This window comes from Ostrinia furnacalis, unplaced genomic scaffold, assembly GCF_004193835.3.
Source record: "Ostrinia furnacalis isolate ACB-3 unplaced genomic scaffold, ASM419383v2 OfSCF1743, whole genome shotgun sequence".
NCBI lineage: Eukaryota > Metazoa > Arthropoda > Insecta > Lepidoptera > Crambidae > Ostrinia > Ostrinia furnacalis.
In genome coordinates, this window is record NW_021131982.1 from 471,332 (window position 1) to 491,961 (window position 20,630).

At 40.0% G+C, this 20,630-nt stretch overlaps 1 protein-coding gene and 1 long non-coding RNA gene across 8 annotated transcripts in view; one reads left to right on the forward strand and one right to left on the reverse strand.

Moving 5' to 3' along the window:
* Window positions 1–20,630, reverse strand: part of lqf (epsin homolog lqf) — a 62,891-nt gene that overhangs the window by 3,498 nt on the left and 38,763 nt on the right. For 6 of the 7 annotated variants that reach the window (XM_028305630.1, XM_028305629.1, XM_028305625.1 and 3 more), the window contains 3 exons: window positions 19,580–19,767; window positions 15,907–16,038; window positions 1,755–1,877 (listed from right to left, as the gene is read on the reverse strand). In XM_028305630.1, coding sequence (XP_028161431.1) covers window positions 1,770–1,877; window positions 15,907–16,038; window positions 19,580–19,767 — 428 coding nt within the window. In that variant the 3' untranslated portion in view covers window positions 1,755–1,769. The remainder of the gene's footprint in view (window positions 1–1,754; window positions 1,878–15,906; window positions 16,039–19,579; window positions 19,768–20,630) is intronic. The other variant, XM_028305631.1, reaches the window with a different exon arrangement.
* On the forward strand, window positions 11,279–14,489 carry LOC114353578 (uncharacterized). The gene is made up of 2 exons (XR_003655942.1): window positions 11,279–11,555; window positions 13,880–14,489. It is a non-coding gene; the product is annotated as an uncharacterized LOC114353578 (long non-coding RNA).

Below are 20,630 nucleotides of genomic sequence, written 5' to 3' on the forward strand. Positions count from 1 at the left end.
GCGCACACCGTTGATTTTTCGTCAGCCGATAGTTTATTCGGGCAGTTGATCAGTATGGGCATGTATGGGAGTGCGCACACTACGCCGATTCGATTTGGCCGATTCTTCATACAATTTAAAATCGGGCACAACTATCGGCCAACTAAAAATCAACGGTGTGCGCCTACTCTTAAAATGACTCATAATGAATTAACATTTTATACTATTCTTTTTTTATTGTGCAGACTATAATTATCATAATATCTAACTATTTAAATGCAGCTGTCAGACAGTGGCCAGTACATCAAGGTAAATACTATGACTTCTTATGTAATTGTTGCCATCCAACCTTTTTAAGGTTAGTCTGGATTAGACTCGACTGGACAGTAAAAAAAACTACTAATTCAAATTCAAATTTGAATTCAAGCCATGTCGCTCCGACGGAGTCACGTCAGACGCAATCTGAAGTTGTGATTCCAGTTGTTTCAACACATACATTAGAAAGAGAAAGTTTTCATATAATTCTAGTATCAATAACACCATAGATCACATGAGTCACAAGTAAAAAATTACAGCTGGGCAAACGCTGTTATTGTGAATATTTTTTGTAATAATGAAAAATTATATGTCAATAGCATTATTTCTCTTTGACAAACACGTTAAGCAATTACTATTAATAGTCACGTGTACCCAAGCGTCGGCATAGAGCCATAGAGCATGGTCAACATCTTGGTACACGCGCGAGCGTTCGGTACGCACACATACATATACTGCCTTGCGTGTGTTCGTAAGATACATGATATTTAATGAACGGTATAAAGATGTTACGGAGGTTCGATTCTGATTTCGAAAGATTGGAACATCCGATTGATTTTGCACCTGCTCCGATTGGAAAAGTGCCCAGAGTATTTGGTAGGAAAGAGTCATAAAAGTAACTTATTTCAATATACAAGGCTTTTAAAAGCGCTTGTAAAGGTGGGTCTATCCGAGCACGAGCGGAGCACGAGCCGGTCCTAAATTCGTATGGACTAACTTACGAGCCTCAAACGAGCGCGCTTCAAGCATTTGGCTCGTGCTCGACTGTGCTCCGGCTATTGTCAGTTTTTTGACGAATAGGTACAAGAAGGATTTTCAACGCGCAAAGGAGAGAGATTGTTGTAGGCTCGTTGCACGTCCACACTGACACCGCGAATAGAGCAGCTCGGCTCGGCTCGTCTAGCATAGACCCACCATAATGCCAGGTACTAATTAGCGAGCTGTAACCGTAACCGTTGCATGCATTGTAACCAAAAACACAGTGTACGTGGTTCGCTAACCTACGAACCACGTACCCATCTTATGACTAAAGCCTGTGCGACGGGCAGCCGCAGTGAGTGTGCGAGCGCGACAGCAATACAATTACGCGCGAGCGATAAGGATGGGCTGCATCCAGCGCTTCCCTGCTACCTTTACGATGTCGTCGGTCCACCTTGTAGGTGGACGTCCCACGCTGCGCCTTCCGGTACGTGGCCTCCATTCCAAAACCTTGCTGCCCCATCGGCCGTCAGTTCTGCGCACTATGTGCCCTGCCCATTGCCATTTCAGCTTGCTAATCCGTCGGCAGGCCACTACCAATCGATCAACGTGGAAAGCATTAGGGGAGGCCTATGTTCAGCAGTGGACGTCCTATGGCTGACATGATGACGATGATGATGATGATAAGGATGGGTAGCTTGGGGTCATTGGACGAAATTTTACGTGCTCGGCGACCGGACTTTATAAGCGAGGACACTCACCCAGAGTGGCGGCGGCTAGGACAGAAACGGGTTGGGCGTGTGCCGCGTCTGCGGCGGCGACCACGGGCTCTGGCTGCGCGGAGCCGGCACCGGCGCCCAGGGGTCGGCCGCCACGGCTCCCATCTGCAAGACAAAACACACGGGTTAGCTGCTGAGCTTGCGGGTATACACCGAAAAAATTTTAACAGGTTATGTAGAAACGTGTGAAATATTCAAAGCAAAAGAAAAATAAATGTTTTTCATAAAGTTAATGTTTTTATTAAATTTTCTTTAGTCCGTATTTTACGCGTCACAGCTTTGTCACTCCGCTGCTCGCTAGAGTAGTCGTACGCGCTCGCACGTTGCATCGATCTGTCTGTCTCGCTCACGCCTCGACCACGCTTCCAGTGTTATTATTACATAATTATCTAACTTAGCCCGTTGTCGGCCGTTTGGTGTAGTGGTTCAGAACGGACTACTATGCCGAGAGGTCCCGGGTTCGATTCCCGGCCGGGCAGAAATTGAAATGATGAATTTTAATTTCTGTGACGGGTCTGGATGTTACTATGTATAATATGTATGTATTTAAAAAAAAAGTATATAAGTAGTATATCCGTTAAGCTAGCACCCATAACACAAGCATATTAATTGCTTACTTTGGGGCTAGATGGCGCTGTGTGAGATTGTCCAAAGATATTTAAGGATTTAGGACGCTATTTGGATCAAATATGTAATTGCTCAATAATGAATAATAAATAAATAAATAAATAAATAATAATAAATAAGATTATTTATTTAGACCATTTTGAATTCTAATAAGTGTTACATTATCGTACGTAAATAGTGCTAGCGACGCGTGTGTCCATAAATTACCAATTTTAGGAGGAAATTTTGAGTCACTTTATTTAACTTCTTCTTTTGCACAAATGGGATCAGTATCAATAACTCATTACACAGAATTTTTTTTCGGTGATAAGAATTTAGTGGTGTTAAAAAATCAAATTCTTTATTGCTCCAATGTTGGTATATAAAGGTTCTTACACATTTACATAGACCCATAACATGGACCCTGCTAGGGTATTGCAACATGAGATAAGCTAATAAGTAACTAACTTCACAACTAACTACACAACAGTATAAACCGATAGATTAGATTTGATAGCCGAACGGTTAAGGGGTCGGACTGATCGACTCGTGATCCGCGGAATGGTCCCCGCCGCTGCGGCGCACCGCTTGACTATTGTCACTCGTAATACAAGCATATTTTTAGCTTAGTACGAGGGGCTAACGGGACTATTAGTAATTGTGCAATAACAATTTACTAATAATCTTAAAAAAAAAAAAACAGTATAAACTATCTTATAAAGTAGCTGTTGCCCGCTTCACCAGTGTTGAATTTTTCACAGAAAGACCAATTAATACAGCTTTAACGAGTAATCATTGTAAAAGTAGCAAAAGAAACCAATATTTGTGCAGTTGTGCCTTTGTTTCACCAAACTTGCGTAATGATTTATACATATAAGATATTTCTTGTGAATGCTACAATGTAATCTTGTTGGTTGGTGTGATCAAATAAATGAAATAATTTTAATTGGGTAATTTAATAAAATATTGTTTAAAAGCGTGCGGTCTTTATTTTCTTGTCATTGACCTGATATGTGCTTGAGCTGACGTCATTTGAGACCTCCATACTGAAGGTTGATGGTGGATGGGTATTTTTCAAAAACAGGCTACACAAGTTTTAATACCTAAACATAAAAAATAAAGCATAGAATCATACAATCTTGTTTTGAATTTGTGTACACAATTTCGATTGACGCAAATTGCCGAAGTACAGTATACGTTTTGCAGCTGTTTTATATACTGTTATTGTAGTTTGTATACATAGGTGCAGCCACGGTACAGTTTTGAGGTGATGATGGTCAGATTTCGGAAACGTGTGGACACGATCTCACGTTTTCTAAGTTCGAAGACGACGTACACACATGTAGCATTGACGGAGTCTCGTGCAGCGCTCCTCAATACAAGCTGACAAACGATGGATCCAATTTAATGGGACAAGTGTCCAAGCTACCTGTCAAAACACTTTCGTATGTAAGCGTTCATTTCATAAAATAAATAGTAGGTAACGCTTTCTTCGAGTTTATTGATGACCTAATAGTTTATGATACAAAAACATCATTCCGTATAAAATGTTTCAAATATTGTCTAGCTAGGACATTGGTTCACACAGTGGGGGGCGCGCGCCCCAGCGGAGCCGCAAAGATCTTTAAAGGGGGGCGCGGGCCATCTGTGTACTTAAGTATAAAAACCTGCGACCGCTGAGAGAATGCATCCCAGACTGCTTGATACGACCAATAATTAATAATGTTAACTGGAGGGGGGCACGGAATTTTTTGTATGGTCGAAAGGGGGCGTATCTCAAATAAGTTTGGGAACCAATGGTCTAGGATAATAGTATGTGTAGGATAATAGTATAATACTATTTTGAATGATTTTACCCAGATGTCAGTGAGATAATTTTTAATATCAGTTAAAATTTCTTCAATAAAAATGGGTAGGCAGAGTTTCTAAGAGTCATTATTATTCATGCATCTAAAATAAATAATCCCAACTAATATTATAAATGCGAAAGTAACTCTGTCTGTCTGTCTGTTACGCTTTCCCGCTTAAACCTCGCAACCGATTTTGATGAAATTTGGCATAGAGATAGTTTGAGTCCCGGGAAAGAACATAGGATAGTTGAGGAGTGTCTTTTCAAAAGGGGATACCTACATTCTATCTTATTTTTCACAAAATGGGAAAAACTTATATGGGAAATATTTACAGACCTACCGAAAAGCATTGTTTCTGTTATGAAACTATTTCATTACAGTGTTCTAACTACACTTTTTGCCAAAAAATATGACTTGTTAATTTAAAGTTACAGAGTTCAGAAAAATCATAATATCCTCTTTTGACACGGATCTTTTATAATATCCCCCTTTGTTCTGTACTTACTGTAAATATCCCCTTTAGTTGAGCCTACTATTTTGTAAATATCCTCTTTTGTATTGTACATCTCAAGATTTTAAATGATAATAAAACCACAGAATAATAATAAGTACTACGTACAGAAGTTTTACTTCGCGAAGGTATTTAAAAAAAAATATGCTCAATGTCATTAACAATATGGTGTAATTTAGCTGGTCTCAAGAGTCAAGCACCATTTTGTTGACAAAAGTCAGTGATCGGCACTGCGCCGAAGCTATAGGGCTGACTTCGGTAAAATGATGGATGTGACGTGAGGTGCCAAACTGTGGAAAATGGCGGAGGAAATACATGATTTAGCATGAATTATCATGAATAATATTAACTACTTATTTACCTCTCAGTGTCTTGAGGCAACTTAAAAATGTACATTCTGTGTTTTTATTATTATTTAGGCAGATAAATACTGCACAGTATTTAGTACCATTTTCTTTATTTTCTTCCGTCATACACAAGAATACGCGTGCGTAAGTCAAAGTTCGCTCGTATGTGAGGCCTTGTCGAATAGTATCCTGTAGGTGGGCCATCGTGTGTGTTTTGTTTTCGATGTAAACTCGCGGAGATGAACAGGNCCCGTTTTGATTAAGATTCAAGTGACGAAAGTGAGTATTCAGCACTAAGAACAAGACTGCATACTCAGTTTAATAAATAATAAAAATGTAAATATCCCCTTTTGAATAGACACTCCTCAGTTTTTATCCCGGTTTTTGAAACAGGGACGCGCGCGATAAAGTTTTTCTGTGACAGACAAAATTCCACGCGGGCGAAGCCGCGGGCGGAAAGCTAGTAAAGAAATAAATTACAAGTGTGTACAGACTACAGACTGTGTATACAAATGAACATATCATTATGTAAACATAATGTTTGCAAGTAATTTCAATTTGTATTAAAAATTACCTACCTACCTCAAATGTTGCTGCACAGCCAGTAGAAATGTGTAATCAGGTATATATTTTTAGTTATTTTTATTAAAATAATAAAATTAAGGCACATTTTACACAGTCAAAAAAACAGTGGGGTGGGGATGAAAAATGAATGAATTTCATCCCCACTCCACTGTTTTTTTGACTTGACTCGGCTAATTTCCGCGCAGTGTAAATCCGTCATTAGAGATAATACCGCCCGCTTTGCAAACTTAGCAATGTCGACGCAGTACTAATGCTGAAGTGATCTGTATTTTACTAGTGCTGGTGGTTAAACTGGTTGCGCTGGTTAATGTCCCTTTTTTATATATTTTTTATGACGCGACGCAGCGCAACGGGCTATTGGGGCCTCACCCTAATAGTGGTCTAACTTTGGCTTTGTTGCACACAAATGGAAATATACTGGATATCTCTGAATAATAACTTAAGGAAAATTAAGAAACTAAACCAATTATGTTATACTTGAAACTATTTATAGAGTAGGTACTACAAGAAATGTCGTTATGTACTTGTGATTGATTTATCATTGACTACGTGGCCTTACAGACATCTACAGGTTAACATAAAAATGAAGTCATAAACAAAATAATATTAATCAATACTCATATTATAAATGAGAAGGTAAATGTGTAACGTTTCGTGGTTAAACCACTGATAACATATTTCTGTGAGATCAAATCACAGTGGCAATTTAGAGCAGCGAACAAAGCTAGTTGAAAAAAAAATAAGAGTACGATTTGTGACGTGTTTTTATTCGAACAAGAGCCCCAGAACTGGTATTGCAATAATGACTGGATGGCGCAAATAAAACGTTTGCGATGACGATTTAGATCGTCAGCGCAAACTTGTTTGTGGGTGACCTGATGGTGACCATTAGTAAATAAAACTTGCACATAAGGTCCTACGCTAAAACTTGCGTAGTACCTTAAATTTAGTGGCGGGCGACCGCTGCGTGTGCCCGCCTCTTGCCGCGCGTGTGAAAGCCCGTCGAACGCATTCGCGCCACACTGCTCATACCGCGCCCGCGCGAGTTTAGTATAAGCGCTAAGATTCATGCACACCACTATTGGTTCAGATGCTGTTGCGTTGTAGAGTAGTGCTTTAAGAGCCATTTCACAAAAATATTCCGCGCGAATTTAGGTAAAAGCTGTCAACGCAACGTCAAAAGAGTAAAAAGAACGCTGAAATGGACAAAAAAATCTTGAGCCGTGACCGTATTAAGACTTGATTTAAGTTATTAATTTTAAGGTAGAATGAGGTATTCAAACTTGATTAATTAATTTAAATTTTTAATAGAGTTTATTAAGTCTTTTATATTTCGATTCATAATGAAACACGAATAGGTATAATATGTAAAATATATATTAAGTACAAAATAAAGACAGTCACATAGTGAAAAATAAATCTGCCCCCTTACAGCTCCATCATCGGACCCTGGATACGAAATATTCGTCAAGGCGAATCACACAAGCCTTAACTCCATAGGGTTCTATTGTTTTGTTACGGAGGTGGCACACTCGAGGAACATGGGCGGCTCGCAGGAGCCTCGCGCGAATGTCATGAAGTCCTGCATATTCTACGCGCGATCTGGTCTGAACTGCTACAGACCACATCTCACCTGACAAATGTGACTCCCTTGGCGACTATCAATACCGGCGGCTGGCTGTCCTTTGCGCCCTTGTAGACACACTCGAGGAACATGGGCGGCTCGCAGGATCCTCGCGCGAAGAAGTCCTGCATATTCTACGCACGATCTGGTCTGAACTGCTACAGACCACATGTCACCTGTCAAATGTGACTCCCTTGGCAACAATCAATACCGGCGGCTGGCTGTCCTTGGCGCCCTTGTAGATACATTCCAGGAACATGGGCGGCTCGCAGGAGCCTCGTGCGACGGCCATGAAGGTCTGCTGAAGGAATGTTCTACGCGCGATCTGGTCTGCACTGCTACAGACCACTGCATATTTAGTGTCACATCTCACCTGTCAAATGTGACTCCCTTGGCAACAATAAGCACGGGCGGCTGATTATCCTTGGCGCCCTTGTAGATACACTCGAGGAACATGGGCGGCTCGCAGGAGCCTCGCGCGACGGCCATGAAGGCTTGCATGTTCTGTGCCGTGATCCAGTCCTTGTCGTGAGCTTGGACTTGCACGCCGAGCGGGCATAGCACGTCTAGGGCGGCCTGTGAGCAAGTGTTAGGGTCTTTGACTAAATTGACGAAAGTAATGGACATAGACCAAAACACAGCACGATAAGGTGGTTGGCTGGGTCATTCTAGTTTGTTTCGAAGAATCGATAAAAGGTGAAATAAATGTAACCCTTAATTGTAACAGTTAATTGATCAATTAAGTAAGTACATGATGAAAAACGATCTTGGGAAGGTAGAGCAATCATGCTTTATAGCAATTTCTAGATTATTGCTTATTTATTAAAAAAAAAGAAAAAAGTGATCAAGCACGACCGCTACTTAGAATAAAGTCTAGTCTCGTAAGTTTATTCATCTTTTCATGACCTTTTTTTATCTATTAACTATTTATTGTATTTTTTTAATAAAATAACATTTATTATTGGCTATTTTGACAGCGTTCAAATAAGTGTAGTTTTTATCTAAAAGAAAAAATGAAATATTTATTTTTTAAGGTGGATTAAAATACTTAATGTCGATTTAGACCTGGTAAATCATCACCCATCCTTATCGCTCGCGCGTAATTATATTGCTGTCGCGACTGTGCGACGGGCGCCCGCAGTGAGTGTGCGAGCGCGACAGCAACATAATTACGCGCGAGCGAGAGGGATGGGTAGCTTGGGGTCATTGGACGGGATTCTACGTGCTCACGGACCAGGCTTTAGTTATAAGAATATTTTGTATTAAGATTTATTGGCAATAAACATTTTATTTATTATTTATTATTACCTGCGCGATGTCGACGGGCGTCATGTTGTTGGCGGGCATGTCTGCGAGGTAGCGCGCCCAGTTTTGCGCGCGCGCTCGAATGGAGCCCTCGCGCCAGAGACCCGCGCCCTCGCTACCGTATAACGACACCTTGCACTCGGGCGCGCGGTCGCCGCACGACTTGAACTCTTGGAACCTGCAGCAGACGTTTTATTTAATAATAATAATAATCATCATCATTGTCCCGATAGTTGTCTCGGCAAACGGGCTAATAGCGAAGAGCTTCGACCAACATCTAAAGAAGCTCTCGCTGGACTGGGTCAGATGCAAAAGGCGGTGATCCTCAGCACGGCACGCATTGTCCGGAGGTTCCTCAGCCTGTGACCCTGACCACCGGTAGCTTGGGCCCTGCTCCGCTGCCGGCGGATAAACTAGTTTTTAGTGTTTTTTTTATAATGTATTTTTATAACTTTTTCTTTTGTAATTTACATTGTAAAAAATATATTTAAAATTAAGACAATAATATAAATAAAGGAATAATAATAAATATTTTATTTCCAAAAAGATAATACATATTCTTGACTAAATAACAATGTACTTAAACTATAAACCTATTTAAATATTTGCCAGTGAGATTTATTTAGGAAAAGTAACATTATTTTAAAATAGAATTTCAAGTGTAAGTAAATAATATAATTTAAATAAAACTCATTTAAATGAGTGTTCTGGTCAAGCGGTGGAATACTTCTCGTGCATTTAATCATTTCCAGTTGCCCCTGCTGTAGCCGCCCGACGGGGGGCAGTTGGGAATTAAAAAATGTCTTTAAGTAAATTAATTCCCATTTGCCCCCAGTTGCAGTGGGAGAACCACCGACAGGGGCAGCTGGGAGTAACTAGGGTATAATGACCTCATTTGCAAGAATACTAAATACGAATATGTCAGACGGCTTATTATAAGTAACTTACTTAGTGTCCACTATTACATACTTTTGCGAGAATTTTTTTCTGTCATAGAAAAACTTTATCGCACGCGTCTCTGTTTAAAAAACTGGGATAAAAACTTTCCCATGACTTTTCCTGGGACTCAAACTATTAAATCTCTTATTTATATCGTCATAAATAAGAGATTTAATAGTTGTACACTTAGTCCTAATAATTGTATTTGATAAACTAAAATGTATTAGTGTAACAATGTATTGGTGAACCAAATAAATAAATAAATAAATAAATAAATAAATAAATAATCAGTTTAGGCGTAAAGTGTAACAGATAGACAGGAGTTACTTTCGTATTTATAATATGTAAGTAAGTCGTCCAAAGACCCCAAGCTTACCCATCCTTATCGTTCGCAAGTAATTATATTGCTGTCGCAATTGTACGACGGGCGGCCGCAGTGAGTTTGCGAGCGATAAGGATGGGTCATTGGACGAAATTCTACGTGCTCGGCGACCGGACTTTAGTAGGGATTAGTGTCAGTCCTCACCTCCAGGCGGCGAGTTCAGCGGCCTCGGCGGCGGCGTCGGGCGCGCCGGCCGCGTCCACGTGCACTTCGCCGCAGCCGCGCTTTTGTAAAGCACGCACCGCTGCGCCCACGCCCACGCGAACATTCTCCTAATATAAAAATAAATCATAATATGTAGTTTTTATTCAAACACACAACACTGTTAAGCTAGATCCTGGCTACACAGGAGTGGCAGCGATGGGAACGAGAGACTTAATACTTAGCCTTGTTTATAAAACTGTTATTCAATAATGCTAAAGCAAAACATCAATAAAACATTTTATCAAATTAGTTTTCAATAAGTAAAATGCTTTACATTCAATAAATAGAATATCTATTGAGCTAAAAAGTAGCATCATAACATAGGTCTTTGGCTGGTTTTAGAGTAGGCGCACACCGTTGATTTTTCGTCGGCCGATAGTTTAGTCGGGCAGTTGATCAGTATGGTATGGGAGTGCGCACACTACGCCGATTCGATTTGGCCGATTCTTCATACAAATTAAAATAGGGCACAAATATCGGCCAACTAAAAATCAACGGTGTGCGCCTCGCACGAAAATGTAAAATGGCTCTTAAGCAAACGGGTCGGATGCAGAGTGTGCACTTCGCAAAATGCGCACTATAAAAATCAGACTTTATATTATAATAATATAGAAAAGTATGCATTTTGCGGACTGCACACTGCATCAAACCCAAAGAAATGTCGACTATTCTCGACACACATAATACGAGTTACGGTGCCGCGCAGTGTCCTACATGTTTTATGTGTATTTTATGTGGAGCTTTTTAAGCAAACATTAAATTTTAAAAATAAATTATTAATAAATTTCTTTTTTGACCTTTATTACCCTATCTCAATTCCAAATATTATACAGTACAGGATGTTCAAAAGAGCAAAATTTTAGGTGGTTTAAAAAAGAATCCTGACGGGGTATGATGTGTACCGTGATAAAATCTTATCGATGATTTAGACGACTAACGTATGGGCTTATTACGTAAAATCGATAAAATGGGGCCTACCTACAGGATAAAATGTATTACCATTCGTTTCTTTTAAACTACAAGTTGTACATATGCAAATGGATTCTTTAGTACATAATCATCATCATTTCAGTAACAGGCCGTCCACAGTGAACACAGGCTTCCTCGAATGTTTTGCAAATTGGCCAGCTGGATTAATGTCATCGTATTTTTAACAGCCTGTATGATTGCTGACACAATTTGCATCGCGCAGTGATCGCCGCGAGCCGGTTTATATATTGGCGTCGCGATCCTTTGCCTAAACACTGCGCGTGGAACTGCGGCCTGTTGACAGTTACAATATTAATCGCGACTGAAGAAGTGTTCACGTATAATATTTGATTTATTTGAACGTTCGCACAGTACATACCAGACGCTCGATAGTGATTTTAACCTCCGGCTACTTTTGCAAAATTTTATTTAACAGAAAGATAATTTCTATACCAAGTAAGGTAAAATTTATTTTTTTAATCCTTGATCGCGGCTGTAGTATCAGATATATTTTTTATTTGTAATAACTTTGAAACAATGGGGCGGCGCTATTAAATATTTTTATTTCTTAATTCAAAAGACTTCAAATCTAAAAGAATCAGTATTAAATAATAAAACATTGCTCCTTGCTTTTTACAATATCTTTAAAATGTGTATTTTATCAAAATTAAGTATGAAAAAATTAGGAATAGACCATTTTAGTTTTAACGAAATCATTGACGTTGTTAATAGTCCTAAAATTGCGATTTCGGATGAAGCCAGACAACAAGTTTTGAAGTCATTCGACCGAATATTGAATATAATTAGTTCCAAAAAAATAGTGTACGGTATTAACACAGGTTGTGGGAATTTGTGTCACACGACTATCTCTAACGAGCAGATACAAGAATTGCAGTACAATCTTCTCGTGAGCCATTGCGTGGGGGTCGGGAAACCTGTGGCGAAGGATATTTGCAAGACTATGCTGGTATGTAAGGTCAATGCGTTGTCTCAAGGCTACTCGGGTGTGTCTACGGAGTTGATAGATAAAATTATTTTCTTGATTAATGAGGATTTGATTCCGGTGGTGCCGGAACAGGGCTCCGTGGGCGCGTCGGGCGACTTGGCCCCACTATCGCATCTTTTCTTACCCCTTTTAGGGTTGGGAGAATTATACGTTGACGGGAAAATTGTTCCCACTGAAAAAGTATTTAAAGAGCGGAACATAAAACCATTAGTTCTGAAGGCGAAGGAGTGTGTGGCGTTAATTAACGGCACCCAATTTATTTTATCTCACGCTATATACGGGCTGGAGAGGATGCGGTATCTCCTGGACCTGGCAGATCTCGTCGCGACTGCCAGTTTAGAAGCCTACCATGGCTCGGCGCAACCTTTTAACGATTCCATTCATAAAATAAGAAATTACGAGACTAATGTTCTGGTAGCCAAAAGGGTTAGGCATTTTCTGGAAGGGTCCGAGAATGTAAAATCACACGCGAATTGCGGTCGAGTTCAGGACCCGTATTCGCTGCGGTGCATCCCGCAAGTGCACGGGGCGTCTAGAACAGCGTGGAACCATTTAAAGGAGTTGGTGGAGGTCGAATTCAACTCGGTAACTGACAACCCTTTGATACTTCACGACGGCAGTAGCGTAAGTGGCGGTAACTTCCACGGCCAACCACTCGCGATGGCGCTCGATTATTGCGCGGTAGCTATGTCAGAGATAGGGAACATATCGGACAGGAGATGTTATTTGCTTTTGGAGGGAAAGTACGGTTTACCAAAGTTTTTGATTAACTCCTCGGGGCTCAATTCGGGATTGATGTTAGGGCAATATACTACCGCCGCTATCACGTCGGAAAATAAATCGCTTTGTTTTCCTTCTTCAGCCGACAGCATACCAACATCCTTGGGGCAGGAAGACCACGTGTCTATGGGGAGTATTAGCGGTAGAAAATTTAATTGGATTATTAACAATGTTGAGAAAATATTAGCGATCGAACTAATGTTCGCTGTGCAAGGCTTAGATTTCAGAAGACCGAATAAATTTTCACCCGCCATAGAGAAAATGTATGACGTAGTACGTTCTGAGGTAACATTCTGCGATAAGGATAGAGTTTTGAGTGATGACATGGAAAAAATTATAAGCTTAGTTAGAAATAGACGCATTGATGTTGATATTTAGAATCACTTTAGGTTTAATTTTTAGATTTAGATGTATCTTTTCACTCTTTTTCAAAAAATGTTATTGTTTAATAAAGAAATCTGTAATGTAATTGAAATGAAATAAAATCTGTAATGAAATAAAGCTGTTATGTATTTTAATATTCTACATACAATTTCTATATCTTTTTTTGTCCTGGATAAACTTAATACTATTTATTTATTATTATACTACGCATTATGTATTTAACAATAGTTTAAATTACTATATCGTTCAACTCGTGGGAAATTAATACTTTACTGTTCAACTTATGAGAAATGTATTTAGTTAAAAACCAGCCTTATGTCACAAGAAATAATGTTCTGTTCTTCGTTTCTATGATTTTTTAAAAGCATATTAAATTAAATATTATTGTTTTATCTGTATAACGATTGTTAGTTACATATTTGCCTACATGCTATAGGTAATTGACACTGTTAATTGCGCGTGATATAACAATAGAACAGTATGGAACTATTAAGGTCTGTGTGTCATATAGTCAATTATTATCATTAAAACTTTAACAATAACATAATGTTGACTCTGTTAAAAGTATTTTGTATTCTTAATTCATTTACCACAGTATCGATGTTTCAACTATAGATATACCAGCAAAAATCGGGTCATCGGTACACCAAAGCTAAACGGCAAGTTATCTCAGTGCACGGGTATACAAGTCACATGGTATGCAGTCTGCACCAGGATGGCGCTATCCTATCTACATCAAGCCAAGCTTGCATGGCGCCCAATCTTCGCTGAAGTCACAAAGTAACACAATATGTTTACTTTAATGTAATATTGAAGACGACAGTCACTGACCGCTGTTAGTAAAACAAAAGACAAATCCTTGGGACGAGCTGCCTATCTAAGCAGTCCATATGGTCACACTGTTGATTCTACTACTCAATGGACAGTGGTGTACCAAGCTCCAATGAAACCCAGCCACAACATCAGTACATCTATCATATTTACGACGTCCGCAGAATCAGAAGCTAACGTTTAATCCATCAAGTATTTCCAGACCGACATTGCAGTACAAGCTGCAGCTTTCCAAAATGGACACAATTAATAGATGCAAGAATACACACCGTTCATGGTTGGTATGGATTATACAGATGACTCGGACTGTTATGGACTTTTTATATCAGACACCTCTGGCTGCTCTTAAGATCTGACAAAAAGGCAATCTCAATTGTAAGCTGAGTTGTCACAACCCAAACAAAGATGAACAATAAGTACCAACTGTTGTCATCAAGGACATTGGCTACCCACTATTGGATCAAACCGATTCACTGAAATTGGATGCTCTTGAGATTTGGCGTCAAATGACTGAGTGACGTCCATTGTTGAATTCGAGGCACTACATTTTAAAGTTTCGGATTTGCTTGATGTTAATTGTATGTAATTATATTTAGTGTAATGTATTGTTCAAAATACATTGTAAAAAAATCAATAATATGTATCAATTGTCTAATACTTTGTGTAATTTAATATTAAAATATTTCCTCCCAACTTTATTTATTTGTCTACTTATATCATTAAGGTATGTACTAAGTTAGGTTAGTTTGTATATCGGTGGGCGAATATAATAAATTCGCGCTAATAAACTGTTGAGACAAATTAGTATGTTTTATTTCAGTCCTACTCATTATAAACAAATAGCAATGTCAAAATCCATTCATCAGTGTATTCGAAAAAGTGTGACAAATAGATTGCTTTCCCATTCCAATAGACAGATAACAACACTACAATAAAATTGCATAATGCAAACAAAAATGTTGGTGATCAGACACGTTTAGCTATTAAATTACTCGTTTCTCGACTAAATAATTCGACTAATGTGAATAAGACTTTAGGGCACGCGGGTCTTTATCGAATGAGCAATATTTAGTATGAGCAGCGCGTGACGCGTGTGACGTGTTTTCACACTCGCGTTAATAGGCAGGCGCACGCGCCGGGCGTCCACGCACCTTTTAACAGAGGCCCTCAGAATAAAAAGATAAATATTGAACGGGTATCAGGGGGCGTAATAGTGTGTTTACGTCAAACGCATTCGACGTCGACTCAGTAAAAAGTGACATTAAATAATGTATGACGGATTGTACAGCGTCCCTAGCGAAAACTTTCAAGAACTAAAATCTTCATATATTTTTTTAACGCGCTCGCTAGTAACAGAGTAAATACAAATGAGTAGGTTATCTTCATAGAAACGCACCGAGCGCGGTTTGTATGTGAGCTCGCCAATACGTATGCGGCGCGCACGCACACACTGACAAAATTTAGCGGGGATTAGCGGGGTGCAGGTGTTGCACCGAATTTTTTCAATGTGTGCGTGCGCGCCGCATACGTATATTGGCGCGCTCACATNAGCGCGGTTTGTATGTGAGCTCGCCAATACGTATGCGGCGCGCACGCACACACTGACAAAATTTAGCGGGGATTAGCGGGGTGCAGGTGTTGCACCGAATTTTTTCAATGTGTGCGTGCGCGCCGCATACGTATATTGGCGCGCTCACATACAAACCGCGCTCGGTGCGTTTCTATGAAGATAACCTACTCATTTGTATTTACTCTGCTAGTAACGACGTTAGATGTAAACTCGCACTAAGCCCTCAGACATTGGCTCTCACCTGCTGCAGCGGCGGCTGCGAGAGCGCGGCCTGGTGCAGCGTGGGCGCGGGCGCGGCTGGTGCGGCGGGCGCGGGGAACACGCCCGTCATGCCCAGCTGCTGCTGCTTCAGCTCGTTGATCGTCAGCCGCGGCTGCGGGACACACACGTATAAATAAAAATAAATAAATAATAAATATCCTTAGACATTTTACATTGCGCTTCTAGTCCCAAACTAAGCAGAGCTTGTACTATGGGTACTAGACAACGGATATAAACACACTTAAATACTTTTTTTTTGTAAATACATACTTATTATACATAGAAAACACCCAGTCCAATACATACAAATATGTTCATGCACACAAATGTTTGTACTGTGCGGGAATCGAACCCGCTACCTCCGGAATAGTAGTCCGTTTCGAACCACTACACCAAACGGCCGACATTTAGATTAAGAGTAGGCGCACACCGTTGATTGTTCGTCGGCCGATAGTTTATTCGGGCAGTTGATCAGTATGGGCATGTATGGGAGTGCGCACACTACGCCGATTCGATTTGGCCGATTCTTCATACAATTTAAAATCGGGCACAACTATCGGCCAACTAAAAATCAACGGTGTGCGCCTACTCTTAGGCTAGGATGTGCGCCGTGATATCAGAGTAAATACAAACGAGTAGGTCATCTTCGAGCGCGGTTTGTATGTGAGCGCGCGCCAATACGTATGCGGCGCGCACGCACACACTAAGAAAATTCATCATCATTAGGCGCAACTCCCCGCTAAATTTTGTCAGTGTGATAATTTATCACGCATTCATCCACGGACTACAGCTTGGGTATATTGGTACCACCGCAGCGTATTAATACATACAGACATGCATTGTATACCACAAGGTGCGCTGTAGTGTCGCGCCAACGCTTAGGCAAGTAGATAATAATTATGTGCTTACTGATGCAGCAAAATGGTTACGGTGTACACCGTATTGCAATTACATCATGTGGAATGACTATTAGGCGGTACGAGGTTCACCAGGCCATGTAGTTTAAGGCCGGGTAACAGAGAAAATGGCGAAAATGAGGTTTTCATTTTTCATTTTTGAGGTACTAAACAGTAAAATAAAAGGCTAAGATTTTTTTTAGGCATAGTTGAGGATATTTTCTAGGGCTATTAACGGATGGAAACACGATTTGATGAAGTTGACTCGATAGAATAAATTCCCAAAGTTACCTCTATTCGTTTTCTAATAATGGTTTTATTTTTAAAATAAGCGATTTGAGATTCTGAATCTTTTACTAAACTAAAGTTCATAAATAACTTGAGGGCTTTTAACGGATGAAATTTTTATATTTCGTCTTATTNATGTATAGAGGAAACATGATCGATGTTTGGTTTATATAGCATATTTTTAACAATATTATTGCATGGACTGGTTTTTTTTCTTTTAACTATCTTTCCAAAGTTAGAGGCCGTCAAAAGATTTCTTCGCAGCTCTAACCATTCCCCACTTTCACTCTGTAGAATGGTTCTTTGCTCTATCTCATGACGTTCAGATTCCGTCTTTTTCAAACTGTCCAGAAATATTGTTTTTGCAAGCTCGTACGTTTCTGCGGCCATGTCTGGTTTACTGGCGTTTTCCCCGTATTCAAAGTTTATCTTCTTGGGAAACAATTTTCTGTTTTTCTTACGCTGAAGACTTTGGTTGTATGCTCTCTTTCTCTCTACATCCATTTCAAATTTTTTTATTCGTGAATGAGGACTCTCACTATGAATGGTCTTATGGACTGCAGTGAGAATTCGCCCTGTATTAAATGATACAACCGCACCAGCACATCTGGCTTGATATGCACGTTTAAGGGCATAATTTACCCTCTTACCTCCGACAAATTTTGCTATCACTCCGTTAAATCGTTCTACGATATTACTGTCAACGTTTTCGATTAAACTTCTTGCTTGCGATGCACAATTTCTAGTTAAATATGAAATTTGCTGAAATAGTTGAGTGTTGAAATGTTTTTTAATATCAGGTGTTTGGGTTAGATCTTTGCAAATATTTTTATTGCAATTATCATGAAAACCATATGAATGNGTTAAAAGAAAAAAAACCAGTCCATGCAATAATATTGTTAAAAATATGCTATATAAACCAAACATCGATCATGTTTCCTCTATACATCACGGGAAAAAATATGAAAGTGTTGCTCTGGACCAACTTTCAAAACTCCAAAATATTGATATTCAACCATGTGGACTATTCATTGATGATCAGCATCAATTTTTAGGGGCCACACCAGATGGAGTTACAGATGACATGATTATAGAAATAAAATGTCCCGTGGCAGCATTTAAAACTGGAATAGACGATGCAATAAATAATAATAAAATGCATTTCTGGAAGAAAGATAAAAAAACAGGCAATATTTATGTAAATAAAAAATCAGACTGGTATTTTCAAATCCAAGGCCAATTACATGTTTGTAAAAAAGAGAAATGCTTATTAGCTGTGTGGTATGGTCAAAACAAAATAAAAACCGAAATAATAAAAAAAGATGACGGGTTTTGGTTGGACAACATGGAGTCACAGTTGTTATAATATATAAAAGGAGAAACTGACTGACTGACTGACAGATCAACGCACAGCCTAAACGGCTAAACGTAGGCACTTGAAATTTGAAAGGGACGTAGCTTAGGTACCGTAGAGGTGCACTAAGAAAGGAATTCCCGAAATTCCCACGGGAATTAGCGGGAAAAACAGGATTCACGCGTACGAAGTCGCGGGCGGCCGCTAGTTAATTATATTTTGAAAAAGAGATACAGGCCATCATGGAATGATAAGGACAAATAAATTTGTTGCACGAATTACAAGTATTTCCAGAACTTTATTTCGCTTTCTTCCGCAGTCAAAGTAGCGACCTAAAAACCTCCGCTGTGATGGTTCTGAGTTAGATGGCTAATCACTGGTCTGAGAAACTTGTTCTCTTGTGGAAGAATGTGCACTTCTGCATCAGAAACCGAAGAGTTGCTAGAAGATACGCTTTCATTGTCAATTACTTAAATACCTACTTTAGAAGAAATACCAAGCCTTAAGCGGTCACATAAGACAGCCGCGTAACAATTAATTTCGATTGTATCTTCATTCGCGGAGATTGAAAGTATAATACCTCAGCTACACCACTCACGAAGTCGGCCATCTCAGGCTGAGTTGCACCACCTAACTTTGACCGTAACTATAACGATAACCGATGTTTTTTATATGGAGTTTGACAGATTTTTGACGTTTGTCAAAGTTAAAGTAAGATGGTGCAACCCAGCCTTAGTGTGGCCACGCACTTCATTTCGTTTCGAGTAACCTTGCCTTGCCCGATTTCCGACTATTACCGGTATTGCAGCAAAATTAAATGCAGTGTTCTTATTTAACTTTAAACTCGAAGTCTCGTGACTTCTCGGCTAACTTTGGTACTTTGTCGAAGCGCCGAAACGTGTAGCGTAGCTAAGGTATAAATATTAGTATAGTTCTTGCAACTCACGAAGGTGAATGAGCTTTACTTGTGTGTACGTACGTATACATGCACATAACGATAGTGTAATGTCTATCAAAACTTTTGAAAAACTAACAATGTAAAGCTCACTCGCCTTCGTGAATTCCAACAACTATATGAATATTATCAATAGCTAATTCTTCCGCAGTGTACTCACGGGCTGCGGGCTGGCGAACATGTGGCGCGCCTCGCCGAAGGGGTTGGGCGCGGGCGGCTCGGCGGCGGCGGGCTGCAGCAGGCGCTCGAGGTTCACGAGCGCCGAGTTCTCGCCCAGGAAGGCGGACGGAGACTTCTTCACCGCACCCGTGCTGGCTGGCGAGACTGGCTTGCTGTTTAGGTGCTCGGCTGGGGATGGAAAAGTGTTTATAATGACTGGCGGCAAAGTCAAAGTCAGCGCACATAGAGGCAGGGCGGGAAAGCGATCCGATAGCAATCCAGCGCGAAGCAATGGACGCATATCGCGCCGAGAGGCGTCCGCTTTCTATATGACTGATTTTATACAAATTAGAACATTCACGTTACGTTAATTAACGTTAGATCGCAAGTTATTTTTATGGCTAGTTTGATTTCAGTACTAATTCAAAACAGCTTCATTATCATCATTTCAGCCACAAGACATCCTGACTGCTGAACATAGGCCTCCCCCAATGACTTTGAATCATCCGGTTGGTAGCAGCCTGCATCCAGCGCTTCCCTGCTACCTTTACGAGGTCGTCTTCCACTTTATACGTGGCCTCCACTCCAGAACCTTGCTGCCCCATTGGCTGTCAGTTCTGCGAACTATTAGCCCTGCCCATCACCACTTCAGCTTGCTCATCCGTCGGGCTATGTCAGCGATTGAATAGCTCAAGGGGAATAATAGTGTTTTGAAAATTATAAATAACTTGAAAAAATCGAGCTCCCTAAGGCGGGAATTGAACCCACGACCTTTCAAGTTATTAATAATTTTTAAATTAGTTTGAGATGCGGCTCTTTTTTTTTCCCCCTTTTTATATCTGCAATCGACTTAGGTCATAATCAGATGTTTTGTCTTGCTTTTTTGTTTGTGTTCATGAGGAGGGGTATTCCAGTAAATTCTCTCCCTCGGTTTTGATCAGATCAGATGCGGCTCTTAAGGCGCTACCTCGTAAAAGTTTTCGGCCGACTGAATGCCTCGCACACAGAGGGATAGAAATTTGATTTCTCAGTGCGAGGAAAGGGACAGCAAT